General features: G+C 33.0%; 1 protein-coding gene across 3 annotated transcripts; it reads left to right on the top strand.

Annotated features, from left to right (window-relative positions):
• Positions 1-842: 842 nt before the first annotated feature.
• On the top strand, positions 843-4,768 carry LOC114268194 (F-box/FBD/LRR-repeat protein At1g13570). 3 transcript variants are annotated; one of them, XM_028209308.2, is made up of 5 exons: positions 843-1,040; positions 2,314-3,165; positions 3,253-3,411; positions 3,500-3,794; positions 4,273-4,768. In XM_028209308.2, exons 2-4 carry the CDS (start codon positions 2,320-2,322, stop codon positions 3,791-3,793), a joined length of 1,299 nt encoding a protein of 432 aa, XP_028065109.2. In that variant the 5' UTR covers positions 843-1,040; positions 2,314-2,319; the 3' UTR covers position 3,794; positions 4,273-4,768. The 3 variants fall into 3 exon arrangements, with proteins under 3 accessions (XP_028065109.2, XP_028065110.2, XP_028065111.2); XM_028209309.2 differs by having other exon boundaries at positions 4,258-4,768; XM_028209310.2 differs by lacking the exons at positions 3,253-3,411; positions 4,273-4,768 and having other exon boundaries at positions 3,500-4,206.
• Positions 4,769-20,738: the final 15,970 nt, after the last annotated feature.

Here is a 20,738-nt window from a genome sequence, read left to right as displayed (position 1 = left end):
CTTTTATCAGCAATGCTAGGTGGCCACAAATTCTGGGGCTCGAATGGCTCGAAACACCCAAAACGACGTCATTTTGGGTGCAAAACGATGCAAAACAACGTTGTTTTGACAGTTTCGGGCTATTTGAGCTATAGTATTTGTGGCCCTCGAACATTTTTCATACTTTTATAGCCTTACTATTGATTTGCCAAATCTTCAAATCCCATGTAGTTTTTATCCATAGCAGTCACTTAGTAACAAACTAAGAGATAAAGTACCAATTTAAGAGATAAACCTCAACAACCTTGTAATTTTTAGGAATGATTAAGGCTTACCTTATCCATTAAATCTAAATTAATTAATTAATTAATCCAAAGACTCACTTGACTTTAGTAATGAGTCCCAAAAAATTGTTAACTCTTCATCTTTCATCGCCACGTGACGTTAATAATTTAAAAAATTGTCATATGATAATTCTTGCTGAAAAATTTACAAAAAGTTTCATTCACAAAACCTAATAATCATTCAAAAATACACTTCTTATTAATTTAGATGGAACATATGACCATACATTTTAATTCATAAGTCATAAACGATTAAAGCTCTGCAAATTATAAAGAATTAAGTATTTATGGGGTTGGATGGTTCCATTTCAAAACTAACCAATCCAACCTTGCATTTTGTAACATCTGCCAAGAATAAAATTCATATAAAAAATTAAATTTATTAGATATTAATATAACATATTCATATTACATATGTTTAAATAAAATTAAACGATAAATATGATCTTCAGAATAAATTATTTATTTTATATTTAAAATAAATATAATATAATTATATAATTAGTGATATTCAACTAATTTAATTTTTTATTTTTATTTTTATTTTTATTTTTATATATAGATACTCTTTTTCAATAGATCCCCGAACTAAACCCAATCCCGAGTCTAATCTATGTATTTTGCCAGTCAAGACGAGAGATTATTCAAGCGATGTACCAAATTTTCTAGGGTTTCTACAGTGAACACTGGAAAAGTGTGAATTGAACAAAATTACAGGTAAATTTGACCTCATTTTCATTTTTTAAATGTCGATTTTAGCATGTAGCCTTCGATTTTCGTCAATTTAATCATGGTTTTCTTTCCAATTCATCTATCTTTCAACTTCTTTATGGTTTGATCACGTAATCATGAAAGAGTCGTTCTTTATGGTTCTTCATAATTTTTTATAATTGGATTTGATTTTCTGTACTTTGTCTAGCTTTGCTCAACAGCCTCAATTTCTGTATCTTATCAAATTTTGTTAGTTTGTGTGTGTTTTCATTTGTTCATAGTTATGCTCAGTTTTTAAGAGGAATAGGTGTTGATTGAAGTCAATTTGCATGTTGTTTCATTTTTTGTAATCAAATATGGTCTGCATAAACTTCCAATTTCTAAAACCCTTTATAAATTGGATGTGCTATGTTTGGATCTTGGATTTGCCTAATGGCTAGGAAAATGCAATTACTTAGAGCATCTCCAATCCTTTCACCTTTTTTTTTCCATCAAATTTATATTTCATGAAAAAGTGCTCAAAAACCCATCTCCAATAGATTCATCAAATGAAGCATTGGGGGAATTCTTTTTTTCTCATCAAATTTGATAAAAAGAGAAATTTGGGATAAGAGGGGAATTTTTAAAAAGGTTTTGATGAAAATTTGAAGAAAGGGTTGGAGTAGTTCATACCAAATCGAGCTTACTGCTCAAATTTATTAGATGAAAAAATTGATGAAGGGTTGGTGATGTTTATGCATGTTCATTTTTTTATGGTAACCCAAAAAAAAAAAAAAAAAAAGTTTATTACGAATACCTATTCATTTGCTTCTAATTTTCCTAAACCAACGGAAGAAAAAAAGAAAAAGAAAAGTTAGCTTCTTTCACTTATTTTATTTTCTAATCTTTTCCCTTGCTTTCCCCCACCACAAATCCAAGATCCAAGCATAACATCAGGGATTGAAAAGTTTCAAGTATGCAGAATTTTGACCTGGAATGATTTATATTTTTTAAACTACAACCAATGTGTCTTTAGTTTTCAGGTCATAGAATCCAAACCAACCATCTTATTTTATATAAAAACTCTATATTTTTTCTCGTATTTAAAGTAATGCTCTCTTTCATCACCATATCTTAATCGGCATAATTATATGGAAAGAAGAAAGAAAAAGAAAAGAGAAGTAAAATTAGCTTGCATTTACTCTTGTTTTCCTTATTTTTTCATCACCATATCTGAATTGATATAGTTTTAGAACAAATTCAAAGAAAATTAATGGGTGACCATGTTATTGAATATCAGGCAGTAATGACAGACAGTCATAAAAGGATAGCAATAGATAATGGCACAGATGATATAGTTAGTGGCCTGCCAAGAAACTTAATAGACAACATTCTAGAGCGCATGCCTGTTCGAGATGCAGCAAGGACGAGTATCTTGTCAAGAAACTGGAGGTATATTTGGTCTTCACTCCCACATCTTGTGCTTGATAAGCGCTTCTTTGCAGATATCATTCGCAACAACCCACTGTACGCATATACGTTTGTGAGCATAATCAGTAATATACTGTTACTTCACAGTGGCCCCATTCTGAAATTTTCTCTCTACATTCCGAACATACATTGTGATTGGGACCTACATGTCACTCAGTGGCTATTGTTCCTTTCACGGAATGGTATCAAGGAACTCATCTTGGATAATCGGAATGTTAAATCCTATAAGCTGCCTTCTTATGTTTTCTCTTGTCCAGAATTGACACATTTGAAGCTCCGTAACTGTGTATTTAAACCACCAGAGGTGTTTGGTGGGTTTCGTAACCTAATTAGCCTTCACTTCGAGAAAATGGCATTTTCTGCCAATATTTTTGGAGCTCTTGTCCCTAGTGTGCCATTGCTTGAGACGTTGAACTTTTCAGGCTGCACTGGCATTGAACATTTTAATATCCACTCCCCAAAACTCAAAACCTTCTTTGCCGCTGACAGTCGCGATGTTAAATCAATCTCTTTCCAGAGTACTCCAAACTTGACCATGATCTCTATTGTATTGGGAAAGAAAGCTGAAAACCCTGGGCAAGGAAGTACAATCAATTTGAACAAGTTTCTTGATAATTTGCCTAGAATTTTGAAGATTTGTTTTGATGGATTCTTCCTTAAGGTGAGTATATGTTATCAATTTTTTTATTTGGTACATCGTATGGAAATTTGTAGGTCGTGTCTTATTTTCTTGCCGTTTGCTTCAAAGCTTTTGGCTGCAGGTCCTGTTCCATGGGTGCTCTCTATTCCTTTTAACCAACTGAAGCATCTTGTGTTTACTAAAATAAGATTTGATAATCTGGATCAGATGTCATGTGTCCTTTGTTTGCTCAGAAGTTCTCCTAACTTGAAGAAACTCCGGATGACAGTGAGATTGTTGAAACAAACAAGATAAGATTATTCATCTATTTTTAATGTTAAAATTTAAACGGGTTTCTTTGCAATTATCATTACAGGCCTCTGCAGTCAGGGACAATGCCGTGGAACCGGATCCAAGTTATTTGGAAGCACCAGGCTTCATGTACCAGATGTTGAACCAACTTCGAACTGTAAAGATAACTTCCATCACGGGTTTGAGGGCCGAATTGCTTTTCATCAAATGCATTCTCACTTGTTCTCCATTTCTTGAGACGATGCATGTTCAATACCATCAAATAGTTGATGCACATGAGGGGTTTAGAATCTCAACAGAGCTGATGCGATTTAGACGGGCATCACCAAGGGCAGAAATAATATATGTGAAATCCTAAGGTAATTTAGTCCTGTGATGATATTTGTTCTTGACTCCTATTCAGACCGGCCGTGTCCCTTATCCTTTTGCATCCTTTCACTAGTAAGGGGTCTTCTATTTTCTATGAATTATATGTTGCTTTATTAGAAAATAATTGGTTTTTCTGTAATTTGTAAAAACGAATATGTATATATCCATAAATCTAGTTGGCTACTCTGGTAGGTTTCCTACTCTTGATTACAAGGCTTGAGTTGCGCAATCCTTTCACTTTCCAAACTGAGAGAATAGTGACATATAAAGGTCCACTGCAAGTTTAGTTTTCAAATTCAGTGAACTACATTACAGCTCTGGTTTAGTGAATACTACTTTGTTCCTCATTATTATGTTTCATTGTAGAGTGTTGTGGAAAACATTATGGAACCCATTTGCAAATTTACTTTGTGTAGCTCTTTTTAATTTTTTTTTTATTTAATCAATTCACAGTGTGATTGAATGCAGGAGGAAAATGAAAATGTCTGACCTTTTAGCTTTCCCAAAACTCATATGCTTGTTATCTGGTTTGAGGAAGTGGGACTGAATTGTTAATTCGTGGACCTCACAAAAATCAAGTTTACTATGAATCTACATAGTAGGCATCCACGGTGGGCCTCTTCTTGGGGCTTTGTATCTGTCTGATCTCATACTCAAGATATCAAATCATTCAAATTACTTGAGTAGAAACCTTAGAAATTGGCTTTTATTTTTTATTTTTTTATCGGTCCCTTAAAAATTGACTTGTAAAGAGAGGTTGTCAAAAACAATTATTGACGGGGGATAAACTTTACTTTGGTAACAAGTATGAGTATTTTTGTTATCAGTCCCTTAGAAATTGACATGTAAAGGAAGGATGTCGAAAACTCGTGTGCATGTGATCAAGCTTTTTATTAATCACTGTAAATTGTGACATAAACATTGCGATGATGAGAAGTATAAGTGGTGACACTCATTCCATTAATATTTTATTCATGAGTTAAGTAAGCAAAGTACAATTAAAAAAAAGAATTGAATATTTTTTGAATCTTGATTGGTAGCTCGAAAAAGCCTTCCCCGGAATCCCTTCGAATTTGAAGAGAAGAAGAAAGAAGAAGGGAAGAAGAAAAGGAGGGGCCAACATCAACCAAGGGTGGCTTAGGCAGAGACGGAGGCAGAGGAGGGGGGTGGAGGCGAAGGCAGGGGGCAGAGGCGACGGCGGGACTGGGCTGCGACGGGGTTGGGTTGCGACGGAGCTGGGCTACGATGACGAAAACCAGGTTGGGCTGCGACGGAGCTAGGCTGCGACGACGACCGGGCTGGGCAGCGATCGGCGAACCTCTCTTCTCTTTCTCTCTTCTTCTCTCTTTCTCTCCCTCTTCCTCTCTGCGTTTCAGACTAGAAAATGGAAGAAAAAAAAGGAAAAAAAAAAAGAAAAGGAAAAGGAAAATGTCCAAAACGACGTCGTTTTGGGCATTCGGGCGATTCGGGAAGAAAAATTTCGAGCTACAAAACATTATTCATATTTTTTGTAGAGTTTATGAAAAAAATTAAATTGATTGAAAATTAATAATCAAATGATTGGTTCACAATTTTTTTAAAGAATATAGATGATTTATTTCAAAATTATATTTGTTTTTTATTTTATAAAAATAAATGTGATTCGATAATTAGTTATCGTTAACTTTTCTTTTAATGAATGATTTGTGTAATGAATTCTACAAAATAAACGGTTTAAATAATTGAGATAGGTCTTGAGATAAGTCTAGCGGGCTTGAAAATTCAATGGCTAAAAAATATATATGAATATTATTTTATTTAACATAAGAAATTCAATGCCTAAAAAAATATGTGCATATCATTTTATTTCAAGAAATCAAAAAATACAAGAGAGAACAGTACATCAAAAGAAGGTACAAATCTAAGACCAGATTTATGAATTTGGTATCCAATTAAGATTTTCTTTATTTTTTTTTTTTGAACGTTTTTGTTTTTAAGTGCTTTTTTCAAATTGATGTCATTTTTTTTTTAAAAATTTTTTTCCTATCCATCCAGTGTAAAATGATCTAAAATGTAAAAAAATTTATATAAAAAAAAAAGTTTCAATGGATTTTTTTCCTTATTTTTTTATTTTTATTTTATTTTTCTAGTCCATCGAGTCGAGTAGAACTCAAAAATATAAAAAAATTTGATTTTTTTTTTTTTTAAATTCATCATCCCAAACTCCTTAAAGCATCCTCAACTAAAACAACACTAATAAAGTAAAAAAAAAAATGCCCTTTTTGTGGGAAATAACAGTACAGTAAATACACATATATGAGATATAAGTATATAATATTGGGAAAATTACTATCTAGTGAAAGAGTGGAGCAATTATTTATTAAAGGTAAGGAGCTTGAGGTACAATTTTTAGTGTTTTTTACATAGAAAAATTGTAATTATTTTTTATCACGTGAACTGATTTTTAATTTTTAGGATAAATTATACTTACTTCTCTTCTGATTTCTGATAAATACAGGAACTTCTCCTATAATTTTAATAATTACAGAAACCTTCCTTATTTTTGTTGATAATATCAAGATTCTCTCACTCCATTAATTCAGTACAAACGACGTTAATTGGCTATCCAAAATGACCATATTGCCCTTTTGAATTGAGCGAGAAGAGATGAAAATTACTAAATCAACCAATAAACTATTTAAATGAAAATTTTCACTCACCTCATGTAACACCCTGAAATTTATTCAACATAAACCAACCATCTTAACTAACATTCATTAAGTCATGACAATAATCCTTCCCTCTTTCCGTGATTAATACACAAGCTTATACAAAAGTTTCACATGCAAGTTATACAATCATTGGTAAGAAAGCACATGAATCTATAGCATGTGAAATATATAGTTCTCAAAACAAATAAATGCCCTTATGGGCTACAACTTCCAAGGCTTAAGCCCGGTTACACAAAAATGGCCTCTCGGACCCATACAAAAATAGCCCTTGGCTAGCAATTGAATCTCAACAAAATAGAGCTATGTACTCTTCACAATTATCCACGCCCTCAACTTGGCGGGATCACCACGTCTTTACCTGCACCAAAGTTCCATAGGGGTGAGCATAAAATCCAATAGAGAATTCTCACAAAGTATATATAGTTATGCAAATTCTCAATAAAAATGTAAATGTCAATGCTATGCCATGCTCTTAAAAGAAATTTCATTTCATGCTCTTCTTGAAGATTTCCATTTTTCAATAAAAACTTGCAATCTCAACACATTTTAAAACTTCCAACTTTAATCAATAGGGGCGGTAAATATGACACTGGTAATCCCTAGGCTAGTGTCTGCAAGTAGACTCTACAAGTACTACCAAATTATTATTTTTACCAGTATTAACCGAAAGGCTCGACACTTATCCTCGCGGTTTTCTGGTCTTTCACCATGGACACTCATGCCAACTTATCAAGTTCAACTACACTCCATATCCGGATTTACCAACGTATTTACCCCATACCACATTTCCAGAGTTCTTGTTACAACACCTTTTTCTTTCATGAAGTAAATATTTTCAATCTAAACTCACAATGCATGATAATAATAATTTGAATGCGTATGAAATGCAATGATCTTTCCCCATACCTCATAGCATTACTCCATTTTCAAATATCTCTACAACAATATCAATTTATTACATTTCTCATTCCTTCTCCTCAATGCTATTTCACAATTAACTATGTCATCAATTTGTAACAACAATCTCTCATCATGCCCAATTCATAACAAGTTAGCCTCTCCAAGGCTAGATGTGATGTGCTCAACATAAAGTTTCAAGACTTTACAATTTTCACATTTCATGGTACACAACCATTTACCACTTCCCAATGATACATTTTCAAGTGTTTGACAAATACTTAGAAATAACATCTCATTTCTCATGCCTCAAATAAATTGCTATTTTACTAAACATACAATGAAATTTACTTTCATTCATCCTCTTGACACAAGATAATAAAGAATTTCCTAGGGCATTTTTCTTATCTTCCAAAATCCCCAAATTTCTAGGGTTTTCATAAAAAACCCAACATTTTCCCCATTTCATGGTGAAACCCAATCAAAATCATATTTTCTTGAGTTTTGTAAAAAGAACACCCTCATGGATAGGAAAAGATTGAGATCAAAACCCATTTCTTTAAAACTTTCTCTACATTTGGAACACAATCAAAATCACCACAAAAACTACAAGAAAGCTTTTAATCATCATATATATATAGCAAAACATGTATATATAACTCAAGAAATCCCTACCTCAATGTTTGATGAAAAAGAGAAGATGAAACCCTAGCTTCAAAGATGAGAAAGAGCTTTGATTTCTACTACACCAAGTGAAGCTCTTGCCCTAGGTCTTCAAGATTGTGAGAGATGATGATGATCTAAACCAAAGGATCACAAGAATCAAAGTGTTTTGGTGTTTTGGTGAGTTTTTTCTGGAGAGAAGGAGGACAAAATAAGGTTTAGAGCGAGATAGAAAAGCCCTAAAAGTGATATAAATTCAGCCAAAAGAGATACAAAAAACAGAGATTCGGATATACCAGCGTCCCGCACGTGCGGCACTTGCCACCGCACGTGCAGAGCCTCCTTCCCGCACGTGCGGCCTTCATCCCCGTACGTGCGGCCACTCCTCTCCCGCACTTGCCTCCGCTCGTGCATATTTGACAGAATGCACCCCAAACCTCCTCTGCATTCCGCACGTGCGGCCTCCCTCCCGCACGTGTGGCCACAGGCCCTCGCACGTGCAGCCCCTGGTTTCCAGTCCAGAATTTTTCTAACTCGATTCCCGGATGTTCCGGACCTGACCTCGCGCTTCTTGGAAAAAGGAACTTCAACACCGAATAAAACGGGAACAAAGATTTTATTTGGGAATAACTTCCAAATGTTTCAAACCCAATGAGAGCGAGGAGAGAACGAGGTGAAGAAGAAAGAAAACAAAGACCCGGTCGTCACATTGCATATATATTATTAAAGACCCATGCATAATATAAGACCCTAATAATTAATACAATACTTATAAGACTCATTTCATACTATATAAACGATGAAGACTTTATCAATTTTAGTTAATGCATTTATTATTTAAATTTCTTTTTTCTTTTCTTTTTTTAAATTGAAACAAATGGATTAATTTTTTTCCAACAATTTGTTCTACTTATTTATTAATATGTAAGAAAATTATTTATCCCTAAATTGTTAAGATATTATTAACAAATTTTAATTTTTATCTTCAAGTCATTAAATTTCTAGTTGATGCATATTTAAAAAAACGCAAGTTATTCTTACATGATTAAAAAAAATTAAAAAATAATTATAGAAGTAAAAAAATATAATCGCTTCACAATAAATTAAAATTAGTTAATAAGGAATGAAAGATTAAGAAATCATTTGAGAATAATAAACAAATCAAATAATTTGTCATTTCTTACACCTAAAATCAAAATTAATATTTACTTGAATGGAGAAAATATTTGAGAATACTAAAATACTCAATTAATTTGTTGTATGATACTTCAAACATATTTCTCCATCTTTATTTTTCTCATTTAAGCTATTTTTATTAAGTTAAATCTTAAAATTAATTTCTCACCTTCAGTAAAGGTTAAATTTTTATTTTATTTTTTAATTTCTGACCGTTATTTTGTTCTATTATTATATTTATAGCGAAATATTATTATTTAAATTATCTAATTTTACTTCTTCCGTATATCTAATACTCATATAATTTTATTGATAAGATTGAGAAATCAGACTCTACACACAATAAAATAAAACACTTTCTAAAGAAAAAATATAAATGTAATTTCATTTACCTTATTACATATATATGAAATTATTATTTATTTTTCATAATTTTTTTAAAAACATAAATGTAATTTCTTGACTCTGTTTTTTTTAGGGTAAATTACACTAACACCCCTGAGGTTTTTGTTTAATACAGATCCCCCCTCACATTTGAAAAATTACACTTATTCCTTGTTAGATTAAAATTACATATTTTCCCATTAATCTTTATACATATAAAATAATAAAATAATGCATATATTTTGTTCATGTCATTTTAAGAGAAATAACAATCATCTTATTTGGTTTAACTCACGCAAAAAATGAATTTTATTTTTATTTTATTTTTTATATTTTTTTATTTTTACTAATTTTTTTTAATATTTTAAGCAATTTTATTTATTATTTATTTTTTAGATACATCTAATCTAGATATACTTAAGAAGTATAATATTTTTTTTATTTTTTTTTAAATTCACCAAATACAAAAAAATATAAAAATACAAAAATTCAATACATTATCTTATTTTGTTGTATTTAATGAATTTTTTTTTTAAAAAAAAATTGTACAAATTTTATACTTTTTAAATATATCTAGATTAAATTGATCTAATCTAGATATAATGGTGGAAATAAAAATGAAAAATTATATTCACATATAAAAATTTATACAAAAAATATCATAAAAATGTTGTACTAGTGATAGAATAATGCTATATGTACCAATTAATGTATTAACTAGTGTACTAATAGATGATGTGGCATAATTTTAAAAGTTTTGGGTATTTGTAAGTTGTATAATAAATGGGGTCAATAATAATGGCATAACACTAGTTGGTACACTAATGTGTACACTAATTGGTGCATGTAGCACCACCGATAGTGATATTATTGTAGATATAAATCATGCTTATGAGTGTTTTGTTTTAAAGTGAAATGTCACCATTAAGCTGTATCATTATATTTGAAAATTCTATATAAAATTTATATTTGTATATCATCACTCAATAAAAATATGTTCAGGTAAAATTTAATAATGGAAAGTTGTAAAATGTAGTCGTAATGATAGGCAGACGAAATGGTAAGAAAAATGGAAATATGGTCATTTATAAAATTTTAGGGCATGACATTAGCAATTCAAAGGGCAATTTGTAATGATATTACAAACATCAAGGAGGGAAATGTAATTTTTCAAATGTGATGGGGGAATCTGTATTAAACAAAATGCCCATAAATGTGATTATCTCATTGAGTTGTTGTTCTAAGTCCCGCACCTTGCCTTAAAGTTTTCTCACATGCTCATTTTGGTGTACTTGTGCATCAACCTTAGATGGTAATGCCCCAAATCCTAGCCCTTGTAAAGTGCCACAACGCTTGGGACCAAAAGTGTGAAAAATTACATTATCTTTTTATAGATTTTGGACCCTCATCAGTAGAAGCCTTATGAAGTTCTTGAACCTTTTTCTGAAAATATAAAGCATGTCTTAATAAATTGATATGAATGCAAATTATAATACAAAAAAAAAAAAAAAAAAATGAAGTAATATTGGTACCATAATTGCATCAAGCAATTCATTCATGGATTTTCCTTCATTCCTCGTATGCCCTTTAATCCATACATCAACTCTTGATTTGAATGATGGTGCTCGACTTTCTCTTCTCTAGAAAATAAAATAGAAAATCAAAATCAAAATGATTAAAAACAATCTCATAGTAACAATACTTCATACCCAATTTACAAAACTACTTGAATCACTCTTAAATTTACTATTTCATCCTCTAATCGTGCATAACCTTTACGAATCAAGGTGTGAAAAAGGGTTTGTTTTTTCCTCGTTACCTTAAATCTTTTACTCTTTTCCTACATATACAAAAGAAGAATGTCATAATTTATATGATTAATAATTCATAATTGAATCACTATGAGAAAATTTGGTGGTCTAATTAGTTCATAAAAACTAGAGAGTTTCTATGAGGAAACTTACCTTAAATTCTTTGGAAGTTCGTTGTTTCATAAATGCTTTCCATTCAACCATTTCTACAATATCAGGTTTGGTGAGGACAATATTGTGTACTAGCTTAGTACTTTTACCAAGAGGTCTTATTTTTCGTGATAGTTCAGATTTGTGTGAGTGCCATAATTTGCCAAACTTTTGCATGATGTATTTCCTATGGCAATCATGTATTTTGAATCTAAGCTGCATTTGCATTTAGACAAAAGTTTAGTGATTAGGAAAAAAAACTTGAGTTGATAGTACAATAATGAATTAAATAAATATATGTTACCTTCATACAAGTCCATAGCTTATCTTTAACCTCTTCTGGAATATCAAGCCATCTCTCTGTGGTTATTGGCACCATCTCTCATGCCAAGATCCTTTCTAAAGTGGATAGTTTAACTAACTCAGGTCCCACATGCTAATTCATTTCATTGAAGTCAATTTCATCACATTTTTGTTTTCATTTGTCATGTATCTTTAACTTTGATGCCCTCTTAGTTCTCTTCTTTGGTACTTGAGTGGAGTCTACAACTCCTTCCATATCATGTTATTCAACATGTGGAGAAGTAGAACACTCATCTGAAATTCTAAATGATGCATTTCTTCTTTCATCCATTGTCGCAGCAATTATAGCTTCACGCTTCTTCCTAATTCTTTTCTCAGTTTTTTTTTTTTTTTTTTTTTTTTTTTTTTTTTTTTTTTTTTTTTTTTTTTTTAAACTCGGTGCAATACTCAAGGAAAATAAAAAATAATGTCGACAACAATTGGTTATAAATACAATTTTATGTTAAATGAGAAATAAAGTACCTCTCCATTCATTTTGCTAGTTGACAATTTTAAGATTCAACTGTTAATCAGAAAATGAGCATTCAAAATAACAATCAGATTAGCAACAATAGCAATCAAATCAGCAACAAAAGAGGTAAAACACACCAACTACATAAATTGTATCAAGGCATTTTTTACGCATCCCAAAGCACTTTTGAAGGAACAACACAATAGTATAGGAAATATTCATGAGCAAGACAGATAATTGAATAATCACAGATAGATAATTGTTTATTTTTTCATTCAATTAGTTAAGGTGTCATGAAATAGACGTTCTACATTACAGAGTTTGCAATGTTCAGTAAAAGCTACTTCAAAGTCGAGGGCAGCAAACTATCAATGTTTTGGAGCAAATTAGAAATCAATTAATTCATTTCATCAACAAGCGAAAAGAAATAGAAATGAAAGAAAGATTACCTCTGTCTTAGCACCAACATGCAATCACTCAAGAAACAGAGAACATAACTTCAGCAAAATTAAAGCATAACAGAAATGTTTTTGTCAAACAAATCTTATAAGCCAAACAATAAATCTTTATAAGCCAAACAATAAATTCTTGATAATGTTGATTTCAAAGACAGCACAATATTCACTTTACAAGTATATTCACTCATATTAACTTCAAAAAAAATAGCTAGTGAAATTATATAGAAAGGAAAAAAACAAAAAGAACGACCAATAAAGGAGAACCAGTCAAGCCTAATAAGCTTTCGGTTATATGAAAATCAAATGTTCCTACTTCTCATTAATTATGCAACACTTCAACACCCTCACAATCCATCCTCACGTAGTGCTCATCTTCATCATTCGTATTTGCATCAAGTCTAGATGCATCTAAAGGTGCAGATGGCATATAGGCATCTTCATCATACATATCCAAAGTATGAATGCCTCTTGAAGGTGCTTTAAGTACAACTTCCCAACTAGATGTATCATTATTCCTTAAATAGAACACTTGTTTTATATGTGATGCTAGAATGAATAGATCTCTCTCAAATGGATTTCGTGCTTGTTGGAGGTTGACTAATGTAAATCCATCTTCAACTCTGACACTGCTTCCAGTAGTTGCCTAGTCATATTTAAATAGAGAAACTTGAAATTTGTAGTAATCCAACAAAATTATGTCTCTGATAACCCCATAGAAACAGATGTTTTCAATAACTTGTGCAATGTCTTTTTTACTAGATCGACAAATAGTTTATGTTTCAATGGAAACATCGCTATTTTGTGTGGACCTTTGGACATCACTTGTATGAAAGTGATGCCCATTAATGACATAGCCCAAATAAGACGTTGCATTCTTTCTTGGGCCAGCTGCAAGCCATTTCAATATATTTGAAACCTCATTACCACATGATTCAATCTTTACTTTCAACCACTAAGAAAAAGTGTCCATTTGTCTAGAATGTAGTAGAGCGACATCCCTCAAGAGACGTCTGTCCAAAAGCTTAAGCTCCTTCGCGTGCATTCTAATAAGGAAGGCAAATTGTGAGATAAACATATCATGTAAACACTCAATTAGTAATAGATATTTATGTTATCGTACTTACTCTAAATATGGTTGGACTTCAAAACTATTTATCAACACACAACAATGAGCAATTTGTAACATATCATCAGGCATCATGATTGAATTCCCCAAAGTAATCAGAATTCTACTTTCTTTAGACATATATCCCAATATGGTAAATTGAAAAATATGGACTTGTTTTTCCATGGTTGAATACAAACTGGCTCTTTTTCTTAGATGATTTGGGACTTTTTCCTTTTTCTCTCTTTTGTTGCTTTTCCCCAATTATTTTCAACGTCTTTAACTACACCGAAAACATCAGATCTATTTAATGGTTTAGGTATAGCGATTCCGGTTTTGACCCGACTCTTGTTCTATTTTGGACTCTGGTTTCATGGCTTAGTGTGGTTGATCATATCTTGCTTCCCTTGTATTTCCTTAATTTTGGCTATTTGGTTGTTGTGGTTGCATTTGGGGCAGGTTGGTTGCTTAGTTTTCAAACTTTTTTTGCCTAGGATTTTGTTCGTTCGCTCGAGCAGCACTTCTTGCGCTCGAGCGGGCTTTACAAACTCTCAGTACTTTTGCATGTCTACAAAACTATTAGGAGAGTGTATTCTATGCTCGAGCATTCTTTCTGCGCTCGAACGACCCTTTCTTGCGAACTAGCGTTGGTTTGTTGTCTGCAAAACTACTAGGAGTGTGCATTCTATGCTCGAGCGTCACTTTTTGCACTTGAGCGGAACAACTTCTTGTGTCTGACACTCGAGCGTCACTTCTTGTGCTCGAGCGGACTGTGCGCATATCAGTTCGCAGCAGCACCTTTTTATATCACTTTTTCATATTTTTTTCTCTCAAAACCCTAGATCAGGACCCTCTCTCTCTAAAACCTACCTTCTCTCTACTTTTTCATCTAGATGTAGTGGTTTCTCTACCCTACTCTCTTTGATAAAAATGTAAAGCATCTCAAGGGCTACATTTCTATTTGAATAGAGTTGTGATTGTGCATCTTTGAAGTTTCCCTCCTTGCTTTGCTCATCTTCTAACATGAGGTAGGGACTTTCTACACTCTTCTATAAGCTTTAACTTAGTCATTTGTTGTTGTGTAAATAAGTGTTGGAATTTGGAGGATTTTAGACAAACCTAGGGTTTTGGTTTAAAGTCAAAAGAGGGGTTTTCAAATGGTGTTGAAAAAAATTATAGGTGTAGATATGAGGATGTGTTGTGTTAAATTTGTTGATTTTGACACATGGATTAGATGTTGGAAGAAAAAGGAGTTTTGCCCTGTCATGACCCAAACCCGCCCCCATAGGTTAAGGTCATAACCGGCCAGTAATCAAGAGATTACCTACAGCCTCAAACCATATTAGATACATTTTAGCAGAGTCAAGGGGCCAAAATGGAAGCAAATTTAAAGCTTTTGTCCATAGAGCTGTGCTTACATGGCACATCATAACATTTCACATATAACCATTAATAACTCACATCAAAGGAAGTTAACATATAAGCTTTATACAACAGGATCATTCAAGTTATAGTCAGCCACACCCAAAGCTTATATACAAGGGTAATCCAAAGTTTTCGCCAACATAGCAAAAATATAACAAAAGTACGAAAGGGCGAAAACAAGTCTCGTGCGTGAGACGTAAGGGTTGACTCCTCAAAACTTTGACTGCTTCTCACATACTTCACTGAGGTTGGGTTTGGACATTTCCTGGCTCATCTATAGACACATGAATGAGAGTGAGCGAAAGCCTAGTGAATAACATCAAATAAAGAAGATACATGAACGAAATTCGACATAGCTACATCGGATGGCCTTAGGCCCAATTCATGTTTCTGTCTAGTGTATCAAACAACTACAAATCCAAGTGTGCCAAACGACCTCAGGCCTAATTCATTCGTATCAAATGGCCTTTGGTCCATTCATTCATATCCGATGGCCTTTGGCCCAATCATTCATGTCAAACGGCCTTTGGCCCAATCATTCATATCCATCGGCCTTTGGCCTAATCGTTCATATCCAATGGCCTTTGGCCCAGTCATTCATATCCAATGGCCTTTGGCCCAATCATTTGTGTCAAACGGCCTTTGGCCCAATCGTATGGCATAACAAATATCGTCCACCTTTCAGACTGACAAGCTTACGAAACTCAAATAGGAGTAAATAATTGGCCAAATAGCGTACTTCAAAATATCTTTATTAAGATATTGCTCACAGTGTTCTGCTAGTGGATTCGTCCTTGTGCTCGACCCTACATAATACATAACACATATATGGATCACAAATGATTCAATCCGTTCTTAATTCATATATCCCTCTTAGGCTTCTTTCTTATCATTTTTAACTCATTTATAATGTTCAATTCATGCCTAAGAGTACTTAGAAATGAAAGAGAACAGAAAACAAAACTTAAACCAACTTTTTAAAATTTCTGAAACAGGGCTTCCTGCTCGAACGCGGTTTCTGCCGCTCGAGCGGACCCATTAGGTCTGCAAAAGTACTGGTTGCCTCATTTTCACGCTCGAACATGACTTCGGACGCTTCGAGCTGAAATTCAAACTACGTGGCTTGGCGCTCGAGCGTGACTATCCCCGCTCGAGCGTACATCAATGTCTGCAAAAGTTCTGGGAACTAACAATTCATGCTCGAGCGGACCTTCCCCCGCTCGAGTGGACATGCCAAATTCTGGAATTTCCAGAATTGTTCTTGAAGCTCAAACTTGACATTCGAAGGCCCAAAACTCATGTTATTGGCTCAAAAACGTGGAAACACATTATATATCATAAGGATATAAATAACATGAGGCAAATTGTTCAAAATCACGATCTAATTCTCAAATTAATCAACATTTCTCTTGTATGATCAAAACCCATGCATTCTAGCTTCATACAACTCCATATCTTCATGAATTATACATGCATGTTAGCTTTTGATTCCAATCTTGTTTCAAATGGTATAAATGGTACCCATAATAATGAAACTCATGAAAATTATGTATGCATGTGAAATTTGGTGCCCAATTCATCATGTTCGCCATGCCTTATTCTAGATCATGCAAATTCATGGCAATTCTAAACATGCATGTGCATATAAACTTCAATTTCATCATAATCAACACAACTTATGTTCTTGATTACCATTTAATCTTGAATTCACAAAATCACAAGCTCAAACTCATGAGTCAATGTTCAATTACTCACCTAGGAGCTTCAATCTTCACAAATTATGGCTAATCCTTGAGTGTAGCTTCCAATTTCACAAATCTTGAGCCAAAATGCACAAAGATGACTTCTCTCTCTCTCAAAGTCGGTTCTCTTTCTCTCTAGAGAGCTAAATCATATTTTGAGCTCAAAAACAATAATATGAGGCTATATAGACCTTTACATAGGATGGCCTAATCAAATTTGATTAAGGCTAAGCAATGGTGCTTAATTAATCGTTTTGAATCTAATTATTTTGATTTGAATAAATTTTCAATTAAATTTCACCATAGACTCTAAAATTACGCCAATCACAATGGCGAAGTCAATTTCTGTTTCTGTGGCCAATAAGGCCTTCAATTTTCAATTTACGACAGTAAGTTGAACAGATTTTCCTACGGTGAATAGATAGAAATTCAAAACCACATATATCATATAAATGACACCCAAAATCATATTAAAAACATACTCACAATCATAATGAAGACTAATTAGCATAATACGGAACATGGTTATCACATGCCCTATAATATTTCAAATAATTATTTTGTATAAATAATGAAATTTGTATTGGGAATGTGAAATTGGATAGACGTTTATTTAAATGGTGGAGTTGGATACATGTTATCTCTCACCTATGGAAATTTTGATAATTTATTTGTTAAGAAGATTGTATATTTGTTTGGGCTATCGGTGGAGGATAGCTACGATTGTTGTAGAAATTGCATGAGGATTAGGTGAATTGAAACTAATTTCTTATTGGTTGTCATTGAATATGACTGTGTTTTGATACATTGTATATGTATGATGTTTGGGAGGAGAAACGGGATGTACTCCATGATTAAGAGAAGAAAGGGGATGGAGTTCAGTAAATTAAGTTGGCCTGTGTATCCAGGGTGAAAGTTTCGAAAACCATGCATATACATGGGTTCCGATTCCTGTGGACGAAATTTTCGAAAATTTTCGTAAAATAGCAAATAGATGTGTTTGTATGATAACTATACTGATTTGAGATCCTATAAGTTGTATCCTTAGTTTGGTTGATTGAATGAAACGGATATGATTAATGAATTGAGATATAAAGCTTGACATAGTATAGTTTTGTAAAAGAAATTGTAATTGATTCACCACGAACATTGTTTATGCACAGTACACCTATATCTTTGTTAAGATTCATATATTGTGTTAGATTGTTTCTACTGGGCTTTGACTCACCCTATTTGGGGAAAACCATTTTCAAGTGTTGGTGATATGCCTCCTCCAAGGTTGTAATTTGGAAGGCTTGGAAGTAAGAGCTTCTCTTTTTGGTTGTAATTATTTTGTATAGCCAAGGGCTTTAAATGTATTGGATCTAAAGTCTATTTTTGTTGTAACCAAGAACCTATCTTGGAAAGTTGTAATCCTATAGGGCATTTATTATTGGTTTTGCTTCCAGTTTCTATCTCATGCTGTGATATATGCCGTAGATTCAAGGATAGACTTATGAATGTATAATTGCATATGTCGCTCTATTGTATAACTGGATCTCATGTAATGGAAGGACTTTATACTCTGATTCTTATTGTCATTACTTATAGTCTTGGTTGGTATATTGTTTTATTTCGGGGCGTTACATTAGGCATCCCTCGAAGTTTTTGCTTTCCATCAAACCAACTTCTTTTCATCCGAAATGGATAGTCGGGCACAAGAAATCGCTTGTGGCCCATGTACACAGTCTTTTTGCTATTACTCAACCATTGTGAGCATGTGTCAGTGCTACATAGTGGACAAGCAACTTTTCCCTTTATGGTGCATCCAGCTAAGTTTCCATAAGCTGGAAAATCATTTATTGTCCATATCAAAATAGCCTTCAAATTAAACATGGAGTTGTTGGCTACATCATAAGCCATGACACCATTAGTCCATAATTCTATTAGGTCTTCTACAAGCAACTCTAGATAAACATATATGTTGTTGCTTGGTTGCTTTGGCCTGGGAATTAGTATTGCCAACATGATATTTTCGTTTGCCATGCATAACCATGCGAGAAGGTTGTATGTAACTACATCACTGGCAACAGGACTAAACCCATCTACTGAAAGACCAAGTCTAAAATTTCATGGATCTAATGCAAAAGAAGGCCACTTTTGATCGATTGATTCCCATGCCAATGAGTAAATTCGATGTCTCATCTTGCCATCTTGGCTTTTGTGAAAGGAATGCCACATTAATTGCTTTGCCCTCTCTTGTGACTTGAATTTCCTTTTAAATCTTGGTATTATTGGAAAATATCGCAACACCTTCACAAGAAGCCCCTTTTTAATCTTCTTAGTGCGTTTATCTACATTCCAACGTGAACAATTGCATTTCAGACATGTCTCCTTAAGCTCTAAATCTTTTCTAAACAAACAACAATCATTTACATAAGCATGTATTTTCTCATATTCTAGATCAAAGGCTTTGAGCATCTTTTTTCCTGAATATACATATTTGACAAGTGTGTTATCTTCTGGTAGCATATCAGACACTATTCGAAGAAGTTCATTAAAGCTTTCATCAGAATGATCATGTGCAACTTTATGCTTGTATAAAGCAACAATTGCTGAGAATTTAGTCTACTTTGTACACCCTGTATATAAAGGAGTTTTAACATCTTCTAATGATTGTGTAAATTCTCTCTCTACTTTCACTTGTAGACTCCGCAAAATCATCATCTTTTACATGCATGTCTCTGAACATCTTATATATATATATATATATATATCTGAAATTTCAACATGTTCCTGATGTGACGATGCACTTAGTTGTTCCCCATGAAGAAACCAAGAAGTATATTTAGGATCCATCCCTTCCATGACCAAGTGCTTGTACATAATCTCGCAAAATTGTTGAGATAGATTTCAACAATTTCTACATGGAAAAATGACCATTTCAGGATTCCCTACATTCACCTTAGCTATGTCTACGAATTTGCATGCTCCATCTAGATAATCCTTCAACACTTTGAAAATTTTACATCAAAATTTATTATTCCAATAAAACGACCATATAAAAGCTTAAAAGTTATTGTGTTTGAGAAAGAAAAAAAAAAAAACCTTGAAAGATGAGCCCAAGATTTATCCATCTAGACCCAATAATCTTTGGATATGATAGTGTTCAAAGCTACATGTAATCTTTGGATCCAAACTTAAGTGAATGAGTCCACTTCCAATCAAAGAAGAGGGAAGCAAAAATTTAAAATAAGGGCACTACGATTCTATTTCTTGTCAACCAAACAAATAATTAAATTATACAAACCAAACCAAACTTACAGGGCTTTCTCCAAAACAAATAAAAACTAAAAAACTAAAATTGGAGAATACAAATGATTTGGACAAACGTGGGGCTGTCTCCAAAACTCATGATTTGCTTTGACAAAACCATTGTATATGGTCTGAAGCAACTTCAATGCTCATTTAAAATCGTTTTCTTATTGTTATATGGAAAATATTCTTAATAAAAGGAGTAATTATTGGCTATTCTGTTTCGACATAGCTGTTATGTTATCATTGATTTATATTGGTACTTTGCCTAACAACATGAAAGCGATAAATAGTGAGAGAGGAG

The sequence above is a fragment of the Camellia sinensis genome, chromosome 10, assembly GCF_055761805.1.
Source record: "Camellia sinensis isolate YWXY chromosome 10, ASM5576180v1, whole genome shotgun sequence".
Classification (NCBI taxonomy): Eukaryota; Viridiplantae; Streptophyta; class Magnoliopsida; order Ericales; family Theaceae; genus Camellia; species Camellia sinensis.
This window is presented reverse-complemented; position numbering and strand designations above follow the sequence as displayed.

Coding starts and splice junctions, on each gene's coding strand:
- LOC114268194 (XM_028209308.2), top strand. CDS start 2,320: ATGACAGACAGTCATAAAAGGATAGCAATAGATAATGGCACAGATGAT. Junction 3,166..3,252: donor TTGATGGATTCTTCCTTAAG/GTGAGTATATGT, acceptor TTTGCTTCAAAG/CTTTTGGCTGCAGGTCCTGT. Junction 3,412..3,499: donor TGAAGAAACTCCGGATGACA/GTGAGATTGTTG, acceptor TTATCATTACAG/GCCTCTGCAGTCAGGGACAA.